This window comes from Juglans microcarpa x Juglans regia, chromosome 8D (genome assembly GCF_004785595.1).
Source record: "Juglans microcarpa x Juglans regia isolate MS1-56 chromosome 8D, Jm3101_v1.0, whole genome shotgun sequence".
NCBI lineage: Eukaryota > Viridiplantae > Streptophyta > Magnoliopsida > Fagales > Juglandaceae > Juglans > Juglans microcarpa x Juglans regia.
In genome coordinates, this window is record NC_054608.1 from 22,062,838 (window position 1) to 22,088,248 (window position 25,411).

Genomic DNA, 25,411 nt, shown 5'->3' on the forward strand with positions numbered 1-25,411 from the left:
TATAGGACCTGGGAGCTACAAGTCATGCCAAGATATATATATACATATCAAATTTAAACCGAGTGAAAGGATTTTTGAGCAAACGTGACTGTAATGTAGTCTAATTACCTGGCTAGAGCTTGTCAATTCATTTCCCGTACAATTTTGCACGGAAGGCCACAGACCGTGTATTAAAAAACTTCGATAGTTCTCCCAGCGTTCCGGACAAGCTCGATCACCACCCACACTATTGCATACAGAATTTGGCCATTGGACTGCCAACATATATGGGAAATTCTCTGCAGCATTGCTAGAAGCTAAGACTTGAATGATGAAAAATAAAGAACGTAGAAACCCTTTTTCTTTTTTCTTTTTTCCAGAATGAAAATCAACTTTCGTTGAAACAGATGAGGATACCATAAAATTCTAGAATAAAGCCAAATGGAGAGAGAGAGAGAGAGAGAGAGAGAGAGAGAGAGGGATCAGGGAGAGAACACAAGCATGCTATAAGAGACCCCATAAAAAAAAGCAAATCAATTTCGGTGTGCTAAACCTACCACGAGAAAATTGCAAAACAAAATAAGAACTGGAAAAGTAGGATTAATAAGCGAAACTATAAAAGTAGGACTAGTAAGCAACAAGAACGAAGCAGCAAACAAAAGCGTGATTTTCACTTCCATGACAAAGCACTTGGACCGAAGAGAGAGAGATATTTGTGATGAATTTCACATGCTGGTCTGGGAATATTTATAAGGTTTCGGGATATTGGGTAATCGAGTTTGGGTCCAAAGTACGTACATTCACTTTATAGCTCCGAATATTTACATTTGTCTATACATCTCAATATGCAAAGTCATATTTGCATGAGTCTAAATTCTTCTATATTGATTTATACATCTCTAAATATTTAGCTAGTTATGAATAGGATCTATGTAAATTTGGAAATTAACTATTCACTCCCCAAAATATATTTTGTTTGTTTTTTCTCTCTCCTCCCTTTCTTGAAAAAATTGTATTGTATTGTAATGATGTTGGAGAAATTTTTATTGTAATGATCTTGGAGAAATTTGTATTGTAATGAATTTGTATTGTAATGTATTTGTATTGTATTTCCATGTTAATATGTGTTGTTTATGAATTTGATATACTTTTTTTTAATAAGAATTTGATGCACTGGATGCTATGAAATTTTATTTAGGTAAAAAATTAATAATAATAAAATAATAATATTTTATTATTATTTTGTCTCAAATATGTATATATAAGTCAATGTAAGAGTTTTGCTTGAATGATAAAGTGGATATGTAAATTAAAGAGGTAATGTATAAATCAATGCTAATACTGCCAACTGTTTGGTATTTTTTAATTAATAATATTTTTAATAACATTCCTTTTTACCGATGCTTTCCTTCACATAAATGGCAGTGTCATAGATAGATATCTTCAACGTTGTTTTTAACGGGCATTAATCTTTTTTTACTTTGGGAAGAACGACGTTGGCTCTGAAGGGTTTAAGATTGTTCATCCGAAGTTTGGTCTGGAATATAGGTATATCCGACCAGAATTCACATTTGAAATTCGAGCCAAAATCTGAATTAGCACGGATCAGATCCGGGTTGAAACACGAATAAATCCAAATTTTTTTAAAACTGTATTTCGAGCTCAGGATTGAATCCGATTTTTTTTTCTTATCATTTCAGTTTCAATGTTTTGAATCTTTTGTTTACGTACAGGTTATCTCCATAATCTCAAGGGAAAATTAAAAACGTATAGGTTACCTTTACATCGACAGTTTAAATATGACGAAATTAAATGAAATATTTTAATTAGTAATTACATAAAATATTATGAAAATATATTTGTTAATATTATTTTTATTTTATAATTTAAAAAATTAAATTATTTATTATATTTTTATATAAAAATTTAAAAAAAATTGTAACGTTTGAGATAGACGAGATTATATTAGAGGATTGTGTATCTAAAGTGAGTAGTTTTTTGTCCCTCCGACTCTAGCACTCTGCAACTGCCCAATGTGCCCAGCATTCATTGGTGCATGGTTCTCTAGGCTATTGACTTTACCTATAGCACCGTGCCACTTTGCAAACTCTAGGCGCATTGGGAAGGAAACTCTAGTTTAATCAGAATAATTCAGAGTTCTTGCACGCAAATTCGCAATATCTTTATTTTATTTTCATCCTACCTATATTAAAAAATAATCCAAACCATTTGGAATCCAGAATTGAAATTTGGTTTCTCGGATTTCGGTTCGGACCGGAAAAGAATTCGACTCGGATGAACAGTCATAAAAAAATTTAAGTTGGTTATTTAATTGTTTTTCCCGTTTACGTGCAGGCCAATCGATTTTTTGTCCAATAGACAATATATATGTTTGTTTATTCCTGATGTACGAGTGAGATAAAAATATTTTTTAATGAATAATATTTTTAATAATGTTTTTCTTCCCGTTGCTTAGAGCATTCTCATTAGGTTCTCCATATCTCCCATATCCCTATAATTTTGAGAAAATTTTAAGGTTTTGGAGAAAAACTCTCTCCATCCCAATCCCCATTTTGCGATTTGTGTTTATGGTGTGTACAGTCGTTCCCCATATATGGGGAACGACTGTACATCCCATCGAATTCAGTTTGGCTGTCGTCCCGCTTTTTCTTCTCTCTCTGTTGGCCCCTCCCTTGCAACACCAACGATCGCAACCCCTTTTCATCGGCAATTTTTGTAAGTTTGATTGCGGTTTTTTCAAAATTGTTACCGTTTATCTCTTCCCTCATTTTCTTGTATTTTTCTTGGAATATCTCTCCTTCTCTGTTTCCCGCTTCCCCTTTTTCTTCCTCCCGACGCCATGATCAAGATAAGTATGCAATGGAGGGCATACGGTATACTCTCCACGTCGGCGATGTCTTCGCTGTTTAGCTGTCGAGAAAGCTTGCAGTGCTTTCACCAAGAAGAGTATTCCTTTTTTTTTCTTTTTTGTCATTGTCGTTTAAATTTATGATTTTGGGCTTTGTTTGAGGAAATCGCTTCATTTTTTTTCTTGCGTTGCCATTGATTTGTCTGTATTATTTTAGTTGTGTTGACTGTTTGGCTACCGAGAAAGTGATGATGTTTTGACACTTTTTTTTAATTACTCTGTTTCTCTCATTGCAAAACCGACTATTTTTCTTGATCAATCCATTCATTTAGGCTTGGGATTGTGGATTTTTTAGGATGATTTGCGTTGGGTTTTTGGTTGTGTTCACTGTTTGGCTGCTGAGAAAGTGATGAGCAATTTCACACAATTTGTTTTTTTTTTAAATCTATTTCTCTCATTGTTGTCCAACCAATTTTTTTGATCGATTGTTTGTGGTTTGCGACTGTAGCTTTTTTAGGATACTCTACAGTGGGTTTTTGGTTGTGTATGTGGTTGGCTGTGTTGATTGTTTGGCTGCCGAGAAATTGATGATGCTATCACACGAAATTGTTTTTTTTAATTTGTTTCTCTCATTGCTATCCAACCATTTTTCTTGAGAAGAATTTGGTGGAGTTTGTGGTTATAGAATTTGTGAGGTTTTTGGTTTTGAGGAGAATTTGGTGAAATTTGTGGTTATAGAATTTGGTTATGGAATTTGTGGGGTTTTTGGTTTTGAGGAGAAATCGGTGGAGTTTGTTGTTATGGAATTTGTGTGGTTTTTGGTTTTGAGGAGAAATTGGTGGAGTTTGTGCTTATGGAATTTGTGGGGTTATTGATTTTGAGGAGAATTTGATGGAGTTTGTTGTTATGGAATGTGATTTATCATTGTTTGTGGTTATCCATTCATTAAGTTTCTCTATATATTTTTTACTATGTTGGGTGAATTTTTTGCTTCCCAACATTGGTTTTTTTATATCCAAAAAATTCAGTCAATTCTTTCAATTAATTCAGTTTCATTATTCTTTCCATGGGTAATTTGTTATGTGTTGTTGGATACTTTGCAGTGTTTCGTATCTCTCAGAGGAGAGGCTGTTATTAGGCTGTGATGATGGTGTTACAGTGCGGGTTAATTCACAAGTGTTAACAAGGCCCATCGATATGTCAGGGTAATCCTCATCCAGATTGCCATATTGCAGTTTGTGGTACTTTGCAAAAAAGACAATGGACGTTTGGACGGGGTTTTGCAGCCATTCGATGTGAATGGCTCCTTACTTACGCATGCTATCAATATTTCCACCATTCTGAACCTCATTTATTTATACATTCGATATAAATGTACTAGATGAGAATGCTCTTATTTAGTATTATTGTGATTTGCATTGTTGTTTGGTTGTTGTTTTGTGAGAATATGTGAATTGGTCAGTTCTGTTACATTGTTTTTTGTTGTGTCATTGTTTGAGAAAGTTATGTTGTGATAGAAAAGTCATGTGTAAATTAAACCCCCACGACTGTGATGATGATAAAGCCTGGTGGGGATGCAGGAAATTTATGGTCATTTCCTCAATAACTAGGTAACCTGGACTGCCAACAAGTAGTGGCAACTGGTTGTTGCTGCCATGAGAGGGTGACCTAATTTCGTAAATGTCACAATTTGGTTTCCTGAGCCGGCGATGGAAGAACTCCAAACTTCATACTTACGTGTCTAACATTTCAATGCATTTTTAGAGATGGATTCACAAGACCCTGGACATATATACTTCACCAACCTCTTAAGTGAAGATCCTCAACTAGACCACACTTACGGTGGGCAAAGTGGAAACTCTCCTATGACTGTTAATGACTCTCCACCCCTACCTCATAACAATCCTATTGGCGTTAGGAAATCAGTCAGGGGTGCAAACTTCACCCCCAAAGAAGACAAGTTACTTGTCTCCGCATGACTTAATTGTAGCCTTGATGCCGTCCAATGAACAGACCAAAAACACTCCCAACTTTGAGAATTTTTTTTTGAATACTTCTAGCAATTTAAAGAAACCACAAATGACCGGATCATAAAGTCTTTAATACATCGGTGGTCGATTATTCAAAAGTCGACAAATAAATTTTGTGCGAAACTAGCCTAGTTTGAAGGGTTGGATCAAAGTGGCATGACCGAGTAAGACAAGGTAGAATATCCATACTCTTACATGTTTTATGAATAATTAGTTTTTTTATACATTGGTTTAACATAAAATTTTTTGTTTACATACAAGTTTGACAAGGCCAAGGTTATGTACCAATCGTTAGAGAAATGTTCATTCCAATTCGAGCATTGTTGGCATTTGTTAAAGGACCAACCTAAATGGATTTGGCTTTTGACAACGGAGGATCCAAAGCGAAGGAAGATGATGTCCCCGCCCCTGACCCTGACTCGATGTTCGGGCGCTACGGTGGATTCAGTTTTTGATCTCAAGGCGGATAATATGATAGATAATGACATGATCAAATTGGACCGACCAATGGGAAGGAAAGCTGAGAAAGGAAAACGAAAGGCCCAAGCCACGTTAGCACAGGAGATTGTTGGGCTCAGCAAGCTGAAGTATACGCTTTTGGAGGATTCATGTGCTCAGGAGAAAGATTATTTTTGCCTCAAGGCCGAAAATATGGAATATGCAAGGAAAAAGAGCTAAATTTCATCCATCTCGAGGATGAAAGATTGAGGTTGGATGCCGAGAAGATGAAAAATGAGAAGAAAAAAGAGTTAAATAAAATTCGACAAGAGGACGAAAGACTGAGGTTGGAAACGGAGAAACTAGAGCTCGCTAAGAAGGAAGTGGATCAGCGCATTATGATGACGGACATGAGTGCCATGCCAGGACTGCAACCGTTGTATTTCCAGGGACTGCAGAGGGAAATCATGGCGAGACGCAATGCTGCAGCACATTTGGATTGATAAACCTTTTCTGTAATTTGTTTATTTGTTTATTTATTTAATGTTTCAGACAATGATGGATGATAATATTATTGATACTAAGACAATTTAATTTTTTATAGAAATTGTGTAAATTGATATTTTGAAACAAGGAAATTGACTATTACAATTTCAGAAACTATTACAGATTCCCTCAAATATAGCCACTATTAACATAAAGGAAATACGAATGTAAATTTAATTAACTCAAATATAGTTTATACTAACATGAAAGAAATACGAATTGAAATTTGATTAACTCAAATATAGTCACTATAACATGATGGAAATACCAATTAATTATGTGACATGTCTGCTGTTGGGAATATAATAGCCATTGATGTTCAATTAGATCTGCTTGGAGTTGATGATGTGCCAAGCTGTCTCTAATATGATGATGACGATGGATGAAGTCCGTAAGCTCAGTTGTATGATTGCGCGACAGTTCCGGAACTTCATCATCAAATTGATCATACTCATTGTTCGGACCCTCACTATCATCATGCTCGTCTTCAATGATTATATTATGTAGAATAACACATGCCTTCATTATATTTGTTAGTTCCTTGACTTTAAACATTTAGGAAGGTTCACGAATGATTGCAAGTCATTGTTGAAGTACCCCGAATGCACGCTCGACATCTTTTCTTGCGGATTCTTATGCTTTCACAAAAAAAAAAAAAAAAAAATCTTATTCCCTTGTGGTGATGGAATCTTCTTCACAAAAGTTCGCCACTTGGGATAAATACTATCCGCAAGGTAATACCCCATCTGGTAGTGGTTATCATTGATTGTGTAATTTATTGGAGGAGTACGCCCTTGGACAAGTTCAGTGAAAATAGAAGATCTATCTAGCACATTAATGTCATTATGTGAACCGGGCATACCAAAAAATGCATGCCATATCCAGAGATCATATGAAGCAACTACTTCTAAAATAATAATAATTCACGAATGTGGCCGGAGTACATACATTTCCAAGCTAAGGGACAATTTTTCCATTTCAAATGCATGCAGTTAATGCTTTTCAGCATTCCTGGGAATCCCCGTTGTTCACCAACCGCAAGCAATCGAGCAATATCATCAGCATTTGGAGACCGCAAATATTCATCTAAAAAAATACTTACTATTGTCTCAGATAATTTTTTAAGGCTCTCCATTGCGGTGTTTTCACTAATACGTATGTATTCATCTATAAAATCTCTAATAACCACATACGCCAGCATTCTAAGTGATGCGGTTATCTTTTGCATAGAAGATAAACCGAGTCTTTCGGCATTATCTATTCTCTGGACGAAGTACGACTCGTAAAACTCTACCTCATTTAAAATACAAAGAAATAGGGGACGGCTCATCCGAAATCTCCTTCAAAATAGATTCGAAGGATATACTGGATTTTCTACAAAATAATCGTGAAATAGGCACTCGTGCCCTTGTATATGATCACGCTGAATAAACTTACGGCGTTGGCGATTGGCAAGATGCCTCAATGACTGTCCTCGTCATTAAGAACAACATCCAACTCATCTTCAAAAGATAAGTATGTGAGCAATTTGCGAAAGAATGTATGAGTCATTTGATGAAGGGAGCGGGAGATTAGGGAAGACTATTGAATTTCAGTTCTTTAGATCAAATGAGACTTGAGATAGTGAGTGATAGGCCACGACGTTCGGGGAGGGGCCTAAAACCAAATCCCAAGTATATGGGAGGAGGTTAAACGTGCAAAGGCATGGACGTAGTGCATGGAAAGGCATGGACGTAGTGCATGGACCGAGTCATAGTTGTTGAAGTCACATGCGTGCATGGACTGAGTCGTAGCTTGAAGTCAGTTTCTATTTTCTGCTGCATTTATCTTTCTGTTGTTGCATTTTATCTTTCTATTGTTGCATTTCTATTTCCGTTAGAACGTGGAGTGTGTAGGCGTCAGTCACTAGTAGTGGCTCTAGGTGTTTCCTCTGTTTTCGGCAATTCTGTTTTCACTTTGTAATTTCAGTTTTGTGAACATGGACTGCTATTTAAGCAATCGTGGGTCATCAATAAGAACACAAAAATTATTCCAGCAAATAATTGTGGTACATCCTCACCCGAAGAGGACATATACTTGAGTTTTATCATCTACTATTATAAGGGACCTATCATTGGCATCACAACCAGGTTCTTATGGGCACTAACAAGGAACGAATCAAACACTTGGAGTCCGGACTTGGTACAGTTCAAGAAGGACTTCAGCGGATGGAGGAAGCTCTCACTAGACTCTCAAATGTTTTGCTCACCAATCCGGAATCCTCAAATCATGGCCATCACCACCGAGACAACCAAGAGGGAGGTAGACCGATCGTTTCGTCAAAATCAGCCAAGCTAGAATTTCCACGCTTCTCTGGAGAAGACCCGACAGAGTGGTTCAACCGAGTGGAACAATTTTTCGAATACCAGGGCACTGCAGAAAACCAAAAGGTTTTCATGGCTGCTTATCATCTAGAAGGGGAAGCCAACCAGTGGTGGCAGTGGCTTCGAAGAACGTTACAGGAAGATGGACGAGCGATTCCATGGGAACAATTCGAAGAGGAATTATGGGCTCGCTTTGGACCATCAGGATGTGAGGACTTTGATGAAGCACTCTCAAGGATCAGACAGCTAGGAACGTTGAGAGATTATCAACGTGAATTTGAGAAGCTGGGCAACACGATGCGTGGATGGACGCAGAAGGCGTTGGTGGGAACATTCATGAAGGCGGAAATTTCTGATGGGGTCCGGATGTTCAAACCGCAATCCCTCAAGGAGGCTATTAATCTAGCACTTATGAGAGATGAGCAGCTCACAAGACAGCGGCGGTTCATGCGACCACCACCTACAAGAGTTCCACTAGCTCTCCCACAAACCAATCGGGTAGCTTCTGTTACCTCGTCAACTCCATTCAGGCATTTATCATGGGACGAGATGCAGAAGAGAAGAGTGCAAGGTCTCTGTTTTAACTGCAATGAACGATTTACAACTGGGCATAAATGCCAAAAACCCCAGCTATTACTCTTGGAGGGCTACGCGGACGCAGGTAATGTGATCTGTGAGGACATCACTGATCAACATACGGTGGAAATTGACCAAGGGGGAGACACGGGAGAAGTGCAAGAACCAGAACTGGAACCTGAAATCATGCTCCACGCATTGACGGGATGGACCACCCCAAGAACAATGCGTATAACTGCAACTATGGGCTCCCGCGAAGTAATGGTGCTGATCGACAGTGGATCCATGCATAACTTCATCAGTGATCGCTTGGCAAACTCACTGCGTCTACCAGTGGTGCCAACAGAACCGTTCATCGTTCGAGTTGCTAATGGCGAACAACTAACATGTCAAGGACGATTCAATGAGGTATTGGTGAATTTACAAGGCATTGAGTTTTACCTCACCCTTTTCTCTCTACCTTTATCAGGTCTTGATCTAGTGTTGGGCATTCAATGGTTGGAAATGTTGGGTTCCGTGGTATGTAATTGGAAGAAGTTAACCATGGACTTCAACTGGAATAAGCAAGCCCGCAGATTGCAAGGATTGGACGAACAAGCTGTTCAAGAGGCTACATTAAAAGAAATGTCAAAAGAATGCCGAATGGGCCATACGTTGTTTGCACTATGCATTCCGTCGACCACGAAGAATAACTTACAAGGTGAATTTTCTGAAGTCAAGCATCAAGACTTGCAACGGGTTATACAGGAATACGAGGATGTGTTCCAAGACCCCTCGTGTGTACCACCTATGCGCGAAGTAGATCATTGCATTACACTCAAAGAGGGCACCGAACCGATTAACGTGCGCCCTACAGATATGCCCATTTTCAGAAGGAAGAAACTGAAAGGCAGGTCCAAGAGATGCTGGATTCCGGGCATATTCGTGCTAGCACCAGTCCATTTTCTTTGCCGGTACTTCTCGTAAAGAAAAAGGATGGAAGTTGGCAATTTTGCACGGATTACCGCGCACTCAATAAGGTCACTATCAAGGATCGATTTCCCATTCCAACAGTGGAAGACATGCTGGATGAATTATATGGCGCATAATATTTTACAAAGTTGGATATCCGAGCCGGCTATCACCAAGTAAGAGTAAATCCTCCTGATATTGCTAAGACTGCTTTTCGTACTCATAATGGCCATTACGAATATCTCGTAATGCCTTTTGGCCTTTGTAATGCACCCTCGACATTTCAGGCCATCATGAATTCTATATTTCGACCTCACCTTCGAAAGTTCATTTTGGTTTTCTTTGACGATATTCTCATCTATAGTTCGACGTGGGATAAGCATGTGGTGCATGTGGCACAAACTTTGGAGATTTTGAGACAGCATAAATTTTTTGCAAAAATAAGCAAATGTGGCTTTGAACAGCAAGAATTGGAATATCTGGGGCATATCATTACGCCTCAAGGAGTGAAGGTGGATGACAAAAAAATTGCAGCCATGCTCGCATGGCCACGACCTACTAATATTTCTGAATTGTGTGGTTTTTTAGGCTTGACAGGATATTACAGAAAGTTCGTTCAAAATTATGGCATTATCGCTCGACCCCTCACCAATCTACTCAAAAAAGGGAAGTTTGGATGGCATGAAGAAGTCGAAACAGCTTTCTCGACTCTTAAGCAAGCAATGACCACTACCCCAACTTTGGCTATGCCTAATTTCAATGATTTTTTTACCATTGAAACCGACGCATCAGGCGAAGGAATTGGCGTAATCTTAACTCAACTAGGCAAGCCCATTGCCTTTATGAGCCGAGCACTGGGAGTCACAAAAAAATCATGGTTAACCTACGCCAAAGAAATGCTTGCCATTATAGAAGCCATTCGCCTATGGCGACCTTATTTACTGGGAAAGAAATTTTTTATCCAAACTGACCAACGTAGCTTGAAGTATTTCCTGGATCAAAGTGTAGCAACTCCGGAGCAGCAAAAATGGGTAGCCAAATTAATGGGCTACGACTATGAAATTATTTATCATCCGGGACGTGAGAACTCAACTGCAGATGCTCTGTCACGCAAGCCAAACAGCCCAGTAATTAATCATCTACACGTAGCAACGGTAACTTTGTGGGATGTGATTAAAGAGGCTTACGAAGGTGATCGCTATATTCAATCTATTAATCAGACGGCCAAGCTCAAACCGAAGGACCCTATACACAACATCAAGGACTTTTGTTCTTTAAAGGAAGGGTAGTCATTCCATCATGCGAGTCATTACGCACTAAGATGTTGCATGAGGCACACAATACCAAGATTGGAGGGCACTCAGGCTTCTTACGTACATGCAAACGGCTATGCCAACAATTTTATTGGCCGAAAATGCACCAGTCCGTCCAAGAGTATGTCAAACACTCTGAGGTATGCTAGAAAATGAAATTTGAAACACTTCCCCCTGCTGGGCTCCTGCAACCTTTGCCCATCCCATGTCAAGTCTGGGATGATATTTCTCTTGACTTCATTGAAGGTTTACCAACTTCCCACGGCAAGGATACAATCTTAGTAGTAGTTGACAGGTTAAGTAAATTTGCACATTTCTTAACTCTCACTCATCCATTTACTGCTAAGAGCGTGGCTGAAAAATTTGTTGAAGGAGTTATTAAATTGCATGGTCTCCATAAATCGATTGTTAGCGATTGAGATCCCATCTTTATTAGTCAATTTTGGCAAGAATTTTTTCATATGTCTGGTACTCAGTTGAAACTCAGCTCCGCCTATCATCCGCAAATCGACGGCCAGACGGAAGTGGTGAACAGATGTGTCGAACAATATTTGCGCTTCTTCGTTCATCAATGGCCACGCAAATGGACCACCTACATTCCGTGGGCTGAACTATGGTATAATACAACATATCATGCATCTATTGGAATGACTCCGTTCCAAGCTTTATATGGTCGATTGCCTCCTCTGTTTCCCAATTACCATAGTGGAGACTCTTGGGTCCATGAGTTAGATCAGAATCTCGTGTCCAGAAATGAGCTGCTGCGTCAAGTAAAAGCAAATTTGGACACTTCCATTAATCGCATGAAACAATCAGCGGATCAAAAGAGAAGGGAGGTGAGTTTCGAAATTGGGGATATGGTGTTTCTCAAGTTGCATCCCTACCGCCAACAATCTATCTTCAAACGTGCTCACCAGAAACTTGCTAGTCGCTTTTATGGACCATACCCAGTTGTGCAAAAAATAGGAGCAGTTGCTTACAAGCTTCAGCTGCCGGAAGGAGCTAGAGTTCATCCGGTCTTCCACGTTTCACTGCTAAAAAAATTCGTGGGCAATCGGGTGGTACCATCTACGGAAATGCCGCCAGTCACCGATGAGGGCCTTATTGTTCTGGAACCAAAAAAAATATTGGACACTCGCTGGGTCAAACGAGGAAACAAATTTGAAGAAGAAAGCCTGGTTCAGTGGAAACGTCTACGCGAAGAAGAGGCCGCGTGGGAGACAAAGCAATCGTTGCTAGAGAAGTTTCCGAATATGGACCTTGAGGACAAGGATCCAATTGAGGAGGGGAGTATTGATAGGCCACGACGTTCGGGGAGGGGCCTAAAACCAAATCCCAAGTATATGGGAGGAGGTTAAACGTGCAAAGGCATGGACGTAGTGCATGGAAAGGCATGGACGTAGTGCATGGACCGAGTCATAGCTATTGAAGTCACATGCGTGCATGGACTGAGTCGTAGCTTGAAGTCAGTTTCTATTTTCTGTTGCATTTATCTTTCTGTTGTTGCATTTTATCTTTTTGTTGTTGCATTTCTATTTCCGTTAGAACGTGGAGTGTGTAGGCGTCAGTCACTAGTAGTGGCTCTAGGTGTTTCCTCTGTTTTCGGCAATTCTGTTTTCACTTTGTAATTTCAGTTTTGTGAACATGGACTGCTATTTAAGCAGCCGTGGGTCATCAATAAGAACATAGAAAAATTATTCCAGTGACCTATCAGTGAGAATGTGAATGAAGGCAGAATGAGTATTTATAGAGGAAAAAGTTACCGGTACATATAGGACAAAATATGTTACCGTTTGAGATTGGAGAAAAAAAAGTTACCATTGGAGAAAAGACAAATTTAGTTACCGTTGGAGGAACTTTCTCAAATTGTTACCGTTTGAGAAAGTCTTCAAAATCTTACCATTAGAGAAAGTCTTCAAAATCTTACCGTTAGAGAAAGGAGAAAAAATGTTACCGTTACAGAAATGACAAAAATGTTTATGACCAATACGTGGCTAGGTATTACCATTAGAGAAACTGATAAAGAGTAGATATTAAAAAAGACCATCACGTTAGAACATGCACATATTAAAAAAATTACTATTTTTATAATATGGATTTCGGTTTGAAAAATAATACTGCATCCGGTAGTCAAAATTGTATAAGTATTTAGTAAAATGTAATATTTGAAAAGAAGATAATTAAATAAAAGAATTAGTAGTTAAGATTGTAAATTGAAGCGAGTGAAAAAAGTAATAAAAATATAATAGAGAAATATTATTTAATAGAATAGAGATAGGGATGGGGAATGTGATGTATGAGACTTTTAAAAAGATGAATAAAATTTAGGGAAAACTTTTAAGGAATGTGAATTTTAGTTAAATTATAGGAAATTTATGGGGAACCCAATGGGAATGCTCTTATACATTTGGTTTATACCGGCCATTTGTTAAGGACGTTGCTACGTCCACAAAGAATTTCTACCGAAATTCTCTACCGAACACTTCAACTCTTTTCTTTTTATTTTTTTTACTTTTTCTTTCACCATTTTCTTTAAAAGCATTTAGATATTTAAAAAAAATGACATATTCATTTAAAAACATTTACTTAACCATTAAGAAAAAAAGATAAAAATTTAAAAAAATTTGGTAGACCGAAATCTTCTGTGGGCATAGTGTTTCCATTTGTTAATGGTGTAATAAGTTAGTGCAATCGGGTTTTAGTTAATTGGCTCCTATTAGTACCATTGATTGCCAACGTCTTTTTTCTTGTCAATTTCTTTTTCATTGATGAACCAGTTGCCGGATGGAGGAAAACGACTATTTTTTATTTAAATGGTTGGAGCTTATTGAGAGAAGATGGGATTGGTCCAGTATTGTTTTTGCATTTGAGTGTGGCGTTGGTTTTTTATACAATATAGGGAAAAATCTCTAGAGAGATTAAAAAGAGGGTTGTACCTAAATAATTTTGAGAGTATTTTCAGATAAAAGAAATGTGTTCTTTTGGTAGAGTTTTGAGCTCAACCACTTGTGCAGAGTTGATTCTGGCAATACAACAATCAGTTGGGTTGTTGTATCCTGGAGGAGTCAAGTCATGAAGAGTTTTGCTGTACCGATTAATTTGAGACTTTGTACCTCGCAGAGGGCTTGAATCTCCTTAAGGAGAACGATATTTCCATGCCTCAGTTCAAACTAGTTTCATTTGAATGTTAATTTTATTGTAATTTTTATTACATTATCGTGTATTTCACTAACCATTTTAAGGAGATTCAGATGGAGCCTACAATCGAAAAGTGCACGGAAAGCGTTGGAGATCTCCATAAGCCCTTTCAATTTGTTGAAGGGTGGTTGGCAGATTCCAGTGCCAATAGGCATATCTGCTATGATAATGGTTGGTTTAAAAATTATACTCCCTTTGAAGTAGAGAAAGAAATTACACTTGGTATTCAAGTAAAACCAAGGTTGTTGGAAGTGGTGAGGTTGAATTGAAATTTACCTCTTGGTGTATATTGACGCTCAAAGATGTGATTTATACACCGTATATGATGAAGAATTTGATGTCGAGTTTTTTACTCAACAAAACGGGTTTCAAACAAACTATTGAATTTGATAATTTTGTTACAATGAAAAATGTTGTTTTGTGGGCAATGACTATGTTTGTGATGATATGTTAAAATTGAATGTTGAGCATAAAGCATCGAACATTTCTGTTTATATGCTTTCTTCTTTAGATTTTTGGCATGCACGTTTATGTTATATCAATAGTACATATGTTGCTATCATGAGTAGTTTAGGATTGATTCCCAAACTGACAAAGGATTTTAAAAAATGTGAAGTTTGTAGTCAAGCAAAAATTACAAAATGGCCTCATAGAAATGTTGAAAAAAATACCAAATTGTTAGATTTAATTAACACCAATCTTTGTGAATTTGAAGGAATTTTAACTCGTGGAGGAAATAGATATTTTATCACTTTTATTGATGATTTTTCAAAATACAATATCTTTATTTATTAAAAAATAAAAGTGATGCTTTTGAAAAGTTCAAAGAGTTCCTCCATGAAATTGAAAATCAATTTGGTAGAAAGATTAAAAGATTTAGAAGTAATAGAGGCCGAGAATATGATTCAAATGAGTTTAATACTTTTGTTCAGTCATTGGGAATTATTCATGAAACTACTACACCATACTCACCTGCATCTAACGGTGTGGCTGAGAGAAAAATAGAACGTTGATTGAGTTGGCGAATGCTATACTTATTGATTCATGCGTTCCCTCAAGTTTTCGGGGTGATGCAGTTTTTGAATTATGGAGAGGGTATAAGCCAAATTTGGGATTTTTTAAAATTTGGGGTTGTTCGGCTTTTTTAAGGTTAACAGATCCTAAAAGGCCCAAATGGAGTGTTAGAACTATCACTTGTGTCTTTCTTGGATATGCAAAAAATAGCACAGCTTATAGATTTTTTGATATTGAAAATAAAGTAATTTTTGAACTAGTCAATGCAATTTTTCATGAAGAAAAATTTCCTTTTAAATAAATAAATAGTGGGGCTCAAGAATTTAGAAAAAATAATTTTTCTAAAGCTAGTTCTTCTATTCCTCTAGAAAGTGAAGAAATTTTTGAATTCAGGAGTAAGAGAGCTAGAATTGAAAAAGATTTTGGTTCCGACTATTATATTTACAATATTGAGGAAAATCCAAAGAATTTACAAAAAGCTTTAACATCACCTGATTCTGTATTTTGGAAAGAGGCCACTGTGGATGATGAGACGGATTCACTAATTTCTAATAAAACTTGAAAATTAGTTGAATTACCACCGAGTTGCAAATTTATATGGTGTAAATGGGTTCTTAGAAAAAAAATTTAGATCAGATGGAACAATTTAAAATTCAAGGCCAAGCTAGTTGCAAAAGGTTTTAAGCAAAAAGCTGACCTTGATTTTTTCGACACTTTTTCTCTAGTTCCAAGAATAACATTTATTGGATTATTGATTGCCATTGCAGCAATTTATAATTTAAGGATTTATCAAATGGATGTTAAAACAACTTTTTAAATGGAGACCTAGATGAAGAAATTTATATGAATCAACTCGGAGGCTTTGTAGAGTCTGACCAAAAAAGTAAAGTGTGTAAGTTAACAAAATCCCTATATGGCTTAAAACAGGCCCCTAAACAATGACATGAGAAATTTGACTCTTGCATGATCGAGAATGGCTATAAGTCAAATGAAAGTGATAAATGTATTTATTGTAAATCTTGAAAAAATTCACATATTATTATTAGCCTATATGTGGATGATTTATTGATATTTGGTTCTAATTTACATGTTATAGATGAAACAAAAAGCATACTTTGTAACCATTTTGATATGAAAGATCTTGGTGAGGCTAATTTCATTTTGGGTATGAAATTTACCTAAACGTGCGATGGTATTTTTCTTGATCAATCGCATTACGTAGAAAAATTATTGAAGAAATATAATTATGTTGGATGCAAACATGTTGTTACTCCTTTTGATTCTAGTATTCATTTATTTTTTATTGAAAATGATTATAATGTGATTAATCAAGAGGAATATGCTAGCATGATTGAGAGTTTACGTTATGCGACTGATTGTACTAGACCTGACATTGGTTATGCGGTAGGAGTACTTAGTAGATTTACTACCAATCCTGGAAAACATTATGGCTTGTTTTATAAAAAGTATTCTGCTGTACTCGAAGGCTTTAGTGATGCTGATTGGAATATCTTGTCAGGTGATTCTCTTTCAACTACTTGTTATATTTTTACATTGGGTGGTGATGCTATATGTTGGAAGTCAAAAAAATAAACGATTATTGCTAACTCAACCATGGAAGCTGAGCTTATAGTTTTAGCTTCAGCAAGTGAGAAATCAAACTAGTTGAGAGATTTATTACATGAGATTCCCTTATAGGAATAAACAGTTTCACCTATTTTAATTCATTATGATAGTACTAGTACTATTGGTAGAGTACAAAACCGTTACTACAACGGTAAATCCATATCCTGTGAGATCTTATTTGACTGATAGTGTTATTAATATGGATTATGTTAAGTATTGTGATAATCTTGCAGATCCACTAACCAAGGCTTTGACAAGAGAAAGGGTTTGGAATACATTGATGGGAATGAGATTAAAACCCATAAATTCATGAGTCATGTATGAGGATACCCAACTTGAGGACCAGAGATCCTGAAAACTGGGTTCAATAGAAAAAACGAATCATATGATGGTCGTAAGAAATGTCCTATTTATTTTATTTCTCATTTCTATGATATGAATGCATTTATTTCTCATTCAAGGTTTCAAGTAAAAAGTTGTTCTATTAAAGAAAAATTATATGTATTTTTTTAATTTTTTTGTGATAAAAAAGAGTTAAAAAATGAACAGTGTATATATATGTAGTCCATCAAGATGAAGTGCAGAAAAAAACTACTTCTTGTGCTTTTATTATAAGTTATAAAACTACTTCTTGTGCTTTTGTTATAAGTTTCATAAATTAACAGAATATCTTCACCTACATCATGATTAGCTGCTCCTTGTACTACTGCAAATTTAACCCCATTTGCATGCACACTTGGTACTGATCTTCGTGAACATACATACATGATCAGGAGGAGAGGTCAAGTTCTGGAATCAAACCCAACGGCTTATAAGTAAAATGAGAGCATCCAAGCTGGCTTGATCGAGTCGGTGCCTATCAAATATTCTAGTTTTGGTATCATTTTTTTTTTGGGTGATGCCGTATCTGATTTTGTATAATCAACAGTTTGGTTGAGAGGTCAATTTTGTTAATTGCTCAAGTTGGTGCATGCAGACCGGAATATTATTGAAGTTTGTCTAACTTTTTATCACTAATAATAAGAACTAAATAAAGAATAATGTACGCATGTTCACCATATAATATACATATATGTATATATAGTAAGATCCTCTTAAGGCCACCAGTTCTACATTAATCCAGCGGTTGCTTGAGGAAAAGGCCAAATCAATAAAGCATTTGTAGGCTTTTGCCAAATTGCAGGATAAATTAAACAGAAATATTATTCTTTATTTCTTTTTTTTTTTTTTTTGAAAACATCAAGTTTCATTCAACAAACACTATGGCCTTCAGCCATTACAAAGTTGAGATCAGGAACCGACCCTACATTATCAGGGTTTACAACATCAACACCAAAATGTACAAGGCCAGGAACAAACATTACAAAACCTGAATTTACAACATTTACATCAGACTGAACAAAAGTTGTTCCATCTTCACACAAACTTTATCTTTGTTTGTCAACAATAACCTGAGCACTTATAACTGGGTTGATACAGTCAATATCCATAATTTCACAATTTTGATAAAGTACTTTCTGTGCTAGCTGGTGAGCCACCTTATTAGCATTGCTTTTTACATGTGATATCTTCCAACTAATACCTGCCAAGATCGAGTGCACATCTTCCATAAGGCATTGTAGCAAACCATTATTCTGAATATTTTGATTCACTGCATTAACAACCTGCAGTGAATCTCCTTAAAAAACTACTCTCTACAAACTAAGCTCTTTACACAACTTGGTTGTTGAAATTAAACCTCTAGCTTCTGCTAAATCAGCTTGTGGGCAAAATTGTAGTGGTTGCATACATGAAGCCATCATATCCCCTTCAGAGTCTCTAGCAGCAATCCCAACTCCAATCCGAGAACCCATCTCTTTGACTGCAACATCCCAATTGATCTTGATCCATTCTATCTCTAGAGGTTGCCAATGAACACAATCTGGTTGAGCCACCCTACCATTGTTTCTAGAGTTGAGTTGCTTTTCATGTAGTTGATGAAAGTCATTATACTCTTGTGTTGCTCTCTTTATCAGTATAGAAGGGGCTAAGAAACTGTCTTAAAAAATCATCTTATTTCTTCTTATCCATAACATTCTGGCTATTTCTGCAAATAAAGAGATTTCAGAGTTACCCAATCTGTGCAGCATGTTCATAAAAATCTCTCCAAACTCGTGATGAGTGAATGCAGCCTTCTAAAATTTTTTGCTTCCTAACATCCACACATCCTGTGCAGATGGACAGTTCCAGAGGACATGAGATGTAGTTTCTTCCACCTGCTGACATATTGGACAGAAAGAATCATTTACAATTTTCCTCTTGCCCAGATTTGTCTTAGTGGGTAGAGCATCATTACACGCACGCCAAATAAATACTTTGACAGCATTTTTGGTATTCATTTTCCATATTTGCTTCCATAATTCTTTGTGCAGCCTTTGTGTTGAAGATTCCCCTTTTTTCTGTTCTTGCCTCTGCTTACATAGATGATAAGCACTTTTGACTGTAAAACAACCATTTCTTGTATACTTCCAAACAATATTATCCCTTGAAATGTTGGTCTGAGCTACAGGTATTCTTACAATCTGTTGCACATCTTCTTCCCAGAAAATATTCTTAAGCATCTGCATATTCCACCACCTTGTATTATGGTCAATAAGTTCAACCAACTTAGCATTTGATGACAAAGTATTCATTGGAGACATAATTGTACCAGATTCATGAGTTGGAATCCACTGATCTTGCCATATCTTAACATTTTCTCCATTGGCAATTCTCCAAATCATTCCATTTTTAACAATATTGATTGCTGAGCTAATGCTTTTCCAAGTATAAGATGGTCTAAATCCAGCTGTTGCCTGCAAAATAGAGTTATGAGGGAAGTAAACAGCCTTGAGAATTCTAGCTGCCAAAGTGTTTGGATTATTGAAAATTCTCAAGACCTGTTTGGCCAGTAAAGCTGAATTGAAAGCCACCAAATCTCTAAAACCAAGTCCCCCACCTGCTTTATTCTTGCTCAAACAATCTCATCCTTTCCAATGAATCTTTGCAACATTATCCTGAGTGTCCCACCAGAAGTTGGAAATCAGTGAGTTCAACTTAGTACATAAAGTTTTTGGAACAGGAAACACATTCATGCTATAAGTAGGTATAGCATGTACCACTGCCTTGATTAGAATGTCTTTACCAGCTTGTGAGAGAAACTTCATCTTCCAATTCTCCATTTTTTTACTCACTTTCTCAATTATGCCTTGGAAAGCTATTGATTTTGACCTTCCAATAACTGATGGCAACCCCAAGTATTTCTCCATGTTTGATGAAGCTCTCAAACCAGCCACTTGCAAAATATAATTCTTTGTTTCTTGCTTTGTGTTGTTGTTGAAATATAAGGAAGTCCTGCTTTTGTTGAGCCTTTGTCCTGAGGCCTGCTCATATCTATATAAAATCCTATTCAAATTAACCCACTCTTGGATATTAGCTCGACAGAAAAGCATACTATCATCAGCAAAAAACAAGTGGGTTATCTTGATCTGATCTCTGCCCATGGAAACCCCAGTGATCTGTCCTTTCTGTTCAGCTTCCATTACATGATCAGTTAGCACTTTAGCACAAATGATAAACAAGAAAGGAGATAAAGGGCAGCCTTGCCTAAGACCCCTAGTTGGTTTAAAACAATCTTGAGGGACACCATTTACTAACACTGAAAAGGAAGATGAAGAAATACACCTCAAAATAAGTTCAGTCCATCTAATATCAAACCCCATCTTCAACATAGCTTCTTTGAGAAAATTCCACTCAATTCTATCATAAGCTTTACTCATGTCAAGTTTCAAAGCCATGTAGCCCTTCTTTCCTTTCATCTTAGTTCTTATGGAATGCAAAACTTCATAGGCATCCAAGATATTGTCAGATATAAGCCTACCTGGTACAAAGGCACACTAGTTTTGAGAGATTATGGATGGGAGTATCTGTTTGAGTCTATTGGCTAGTAATTTAGTGATGATTTTATAAAGAACATTACAAAGACTAATTGATCTGTAGTCAGTAATGAGCATTGGGTTACTGCATTTAGGAATCATCATTAAATAGGTAAAATTGATATCTTCCATGCCTTTATCAGAATTCAGAAAATCAAGGATAGCCTCACTGACCTCTTCCCCAACACATACCAGTATTTTTTATAAAAACAAGCCCCAAAACCATCTGGACCTGGTGCTTTGTGTGGTCCCGTCTAAAACACAACTTCCTCAATTTCCTCTTTTCGAAATGGTGCCAAGAGAGTTTCATTCATCTGGTGACTAACCTTTCTTTTAACTCCCTTCATCGAGTCTTCCATATTAAAATGATTGGAAGTTGCAAAAAGCCCTTTGAAAAACTGTGTAAATGCCTCTCCAATTTGCTTGGAATCTGAAATAGTCCTTCCATTCTCATCAATAATCTTGGATATCCTGTTTCTCTCTCTTTTTTTTTCTTTTTTTATTTTATTTTATTTTATTTTTTTATTTTTTTATTTTTTTTTCTGAGTTGCACAAAGATGATAGAATCTCGTATTTCTGTCTCCTTTCCACAGCCAAATCTCTTTTGCCCTTTGTTTCCATTTTACATGCTCCCTTTCCAGCTGTCGATCAATTTCTTTCTGCAAATCCCCAAGGTACTGCACAGATGTTGCTGTAACAGATTGTTGCAAAGTCTGAAGAGATTTCCTTTTCTGCTTTATACTTGCTCTAGACTCACACTCTTTTGGGTAGCTCCATTTTCTCAACACCTGCAAGCAACCAACCAGCTTTGTGTTTATCTTTGAAAGGCCATCTTTATTTCTACCATGTCTCTACCAAGCATTATTAATAACATCCTCACATTCAAAGAAAAGAGACCAACTATCTTCATATCTAGAAATATGAACTGATTGCCCATTCCAATCATTTTGTTTCCCAACAGTCATCAAAATAGGGCAATGATCTCAAGAGTATGATGCTAAAACTTGTACCTCTCCCCCACCAAAAGCTTCGCACCACTCAAAATTGGCAGTGGTTCTATCAAGCCTTTCCTTTGTGAAATTATGATCTTCTCGAAGATTTGACCATGTATATTTACCTTGGATACAACCCAAATCCTTCAACTAGCACTCCTGTAAAACACATCTGAAATCATCCATCTGTTTTTCACCCCTTCTAGCTTCACCATACTTTTCACTATGATGCAAGATTTCATTAAAATCACCTATACATAACCATCTTCTAGGCTGTAGGAGATTCAGATGTCTTAAGATTCCCCACCCTTCATTTCTCTTATCAGTTTTAGGGTTTCCATAAAAACAAGTTAGCATCCACTCAGCATCTGGTTGAACAACCCACATATTAATGTGTCTTTGTGAGTAGGAGCTAATATTAATCTGAACATCATCTGAACATAACAGCATCATGCCTCCACTTCTTCCCACACTATCAACTAAAAATAAACATTTGAAACCCAATTTCATTTTCAAAGCATCTAAATTCTTCTTATGCAATTTTGTTTCCATGAGAAACAAAATGCTAAGCTTGTGAACCTTAACCAACAAGTTAAGATCTCTAACTGTTCAAGGGTTGCCAAGCTCTTGAAAGTTCTAACTTAGGAGCCTCATTTCTCCTGGCGGGGCTGACAAACAGCCTCTGCCGATATATCAAAATTAGATAGTAAAGCTTGCTTCTTACCCCTACTATCTTGTTGATTTTCCTTTGCCATCAAAATAGATTCTTCATCATTTTTCCTCTTCCTCGTAGCATAATTGGCAGATTGTATCAATTCAGTGCTTTGCTGTCCCCTTGCCCCCCTCTTCCATCTATTAATACAAACCTCAGGAACTTCTCTGTACTTTTGTTGATTCTGCACAATTTCTGACTGATCAAGCTGAGTAGTTATCACCATTGGCAGAGAAGGTTGAACTGCATATTGTTCCAATAATTCCTTTGAATTGTCAAAAATTAGTACTTTTGAGTCTGCCTCCCTATTAAGCACAGATAGATCATTAATTTGAAGATGGCCAACATTACTACCTTCATTATCCTCTTCTATTGTATTATGAGTCAGCAGTTCTTTACTTGATTCACTTGTCACCAGCTGAATTTCTTTTTGAGTCAGTTGTTCCACCTTATTACTTGATCCTTACTTTATTGCAGGAGGAAATAAAGGACCTGAAGTGCTACCATAACTAGAAACTGCAGCTGAGCCTGAAGCACGTAGCCATGACCATATTGTTGCATATTGTAATCTTTGTTATCTTCCTTCTGTTTATACATCCCCACACAACCTTGTACACCATGCTTAATAGCCCCACATTTAAAACAAAATCTAGGCAACCTTTCATATTTAAATTGAATAAAGCTTTTCTGGCTAAGCAACTCCATAATCTTTCCTCTTATTAAAGGCTTCATTAAGTCCACCTCAACCTCCACTCTAATCCACTTACCCCAACAATTCCCAAAATAATCAGCCTCCACCTAAATAACTCTACCAATAGTGGATCCAATCCTACCTCCAATATCCTTATTCATGCATCTGAGAGGTAAATTATGCAATTGAACCCACAAAGTAGTTGAGTTAAAATTCAGATCAGTAGGTGGTGTAACTCCATCAAATTTTTTTATACATACCAGGTTAGTGTCAAACAACCATGGCTGGCCTCCCCAAATTTTGTTCAAATCTTCCTCAGTTTGGAATTCAAACACATAAAGATTATCGCCTACTTCATGAATTTTGGCTCCAGCACAAGATTTCCACACTTTTAACATCGTGTTCATAAACGCATCCTTATTAATTTTTTTATCAGCAATTACTTTTCCCACCAGACATAATCTCCCTCTCTTCAAATTATTCTCGATGTCTTGGTCAGTTATTGCAATTATTCATGAATAACTTTACATGAATAACTTTACAATTATTCATGAATAACTTTACAAGTATTCTCATACAATCTCATACCTTTCCTCATGAATAACATTACAATTATTCATGAGGCGCTTCTTCAAGCAATTAATTATTAGGTTGCGTTTGGATGTTGAGTAGTTCTTTATGAATAGTAATGAATTGAATAGTAGAGGGAGTTATATAGGATCCATCTAAACTAAGTTTAAAATGTGTTTAGATGTTAAGATGAATTTAATACTTTTTTATAGAAAGTTAAAAAAAGTCGAGTTTTACGTAGAAAGATATGTTAAGTTAAAAAGATTGTGAATCTCATATATAAGGAAGTTTTAAATTGAGATAAATTTAATAATTTGAAAGTTGAGTATTTAAATATTAAATTCATCTTAAAATTAGATTGAATTTAACTTAATTCAGTCAAATCTTGTAACCAAACGCAGATTTAGGTTCCCTGGCGTGGCTTGAGTTGCGAAGTCATATACAGATGAATCATGATTTCAGAGTTCAATGATCATAAATTAGGCTTATTATTTCGAACACATTACGTCCATTTCTTTTTTGGGATTGTCATATATACATGTATTCTTTCATATTTTGTCGCATTTAATCAATTATATGGGACCGTATTGGACAGTGGAGCTTTAGATTTAGAAAAAGCTTACTCTTCCGCTTTCATATTTCCGCTCAAGTGTACCGTTTGAAAAAAAAAATTATTTTTTTTATTTAGTGATTAAGAAAATAATTTTAAGTATATTGATATATTTTATTTATTTTTAAAAAATATTTAAATATATTAAAAAAATATAAAAATAAATATTCAAAAATTACTGTACAGTCAAACCGAGAGAGTAGCCCGACTCTTAGATTTATATTGAAGTGATCGATCGATGAGCCTCAGTCACTGGGGTGGGTGGGATACGGATGAAAACTCATCTCATTTGGATGCTTCAAAGGCAAGGAGGAAGGAAACAAAAAAGAAGAAGAGCCAGCGAACTTGCGTTTCTTTTATGTTATTGAGAAGTACTATTTTAGTGCAGTAGGCCATTTAAAGTAGTACGTACATCAAAAAATCATTTTCAAAGAAAAAGAATTTTCAAACTCCCCCAAAAGAAAAATATTTAATTATGAAAAATCTAAACATTTTGTATATAAATGTCCTAACAAGTCCAAAACTATTAAATTTAAAAACAAGCCTAATCAATTAAATATTAATGTCAATGATAAAAAGGAATTGATTCGACTCCTAGAATCAATATCGTCTTCATCATCTAACATTGATGAATTCAGTTCTAATGATTCAGAATATCACTCTGAGATTAGATCATCTGATTCTCCAAATATTAAGGTTGGATGTGGTGATTCTTGTTACAAATTTTTAAGTAAAACAATTAATGTTTTAACCAAAACTGAGGAAAAAGAAAACCTTTTATTAGCCTTGATTTCCCAAATTACTAATCCTAAGTTAAACGAGCAATATTTTCATAAATTTAAAAAGACAATAGTTGGTCAAGAATTAAAAACTTTTAAACAAAGAGTTAATTTTCAATACACTTTAAAACAAAAACACAAGGATATCTTTACAAACGATTTGCAAAGGAAAATTTGTTTTGTTAAAAATAAATTGTTGAA

At 36.2% G+C, this 25,411-nt stretch overlaps 1 protein-coding gene across 1 annotated transcript; it reads left to right on the forward strand.

Moving 5' to 3' along the window:
- Positions 1-7,997: 7,997 nt before the first annotated feature.
- On the forward strand, positions 7,998-9,767 carry LOC121242288. Its single transcript, XM_041140175.1, has one exon. It carries the CDS (start codon positions 7,998-8,000, stop codon positions 9,765-9,767), a length of 1,770 nt encoding a protein of 589 aa, XP_040996109.1.
- Positions 9,768-25,411: the final 15,644 nt, after the last annotated feature.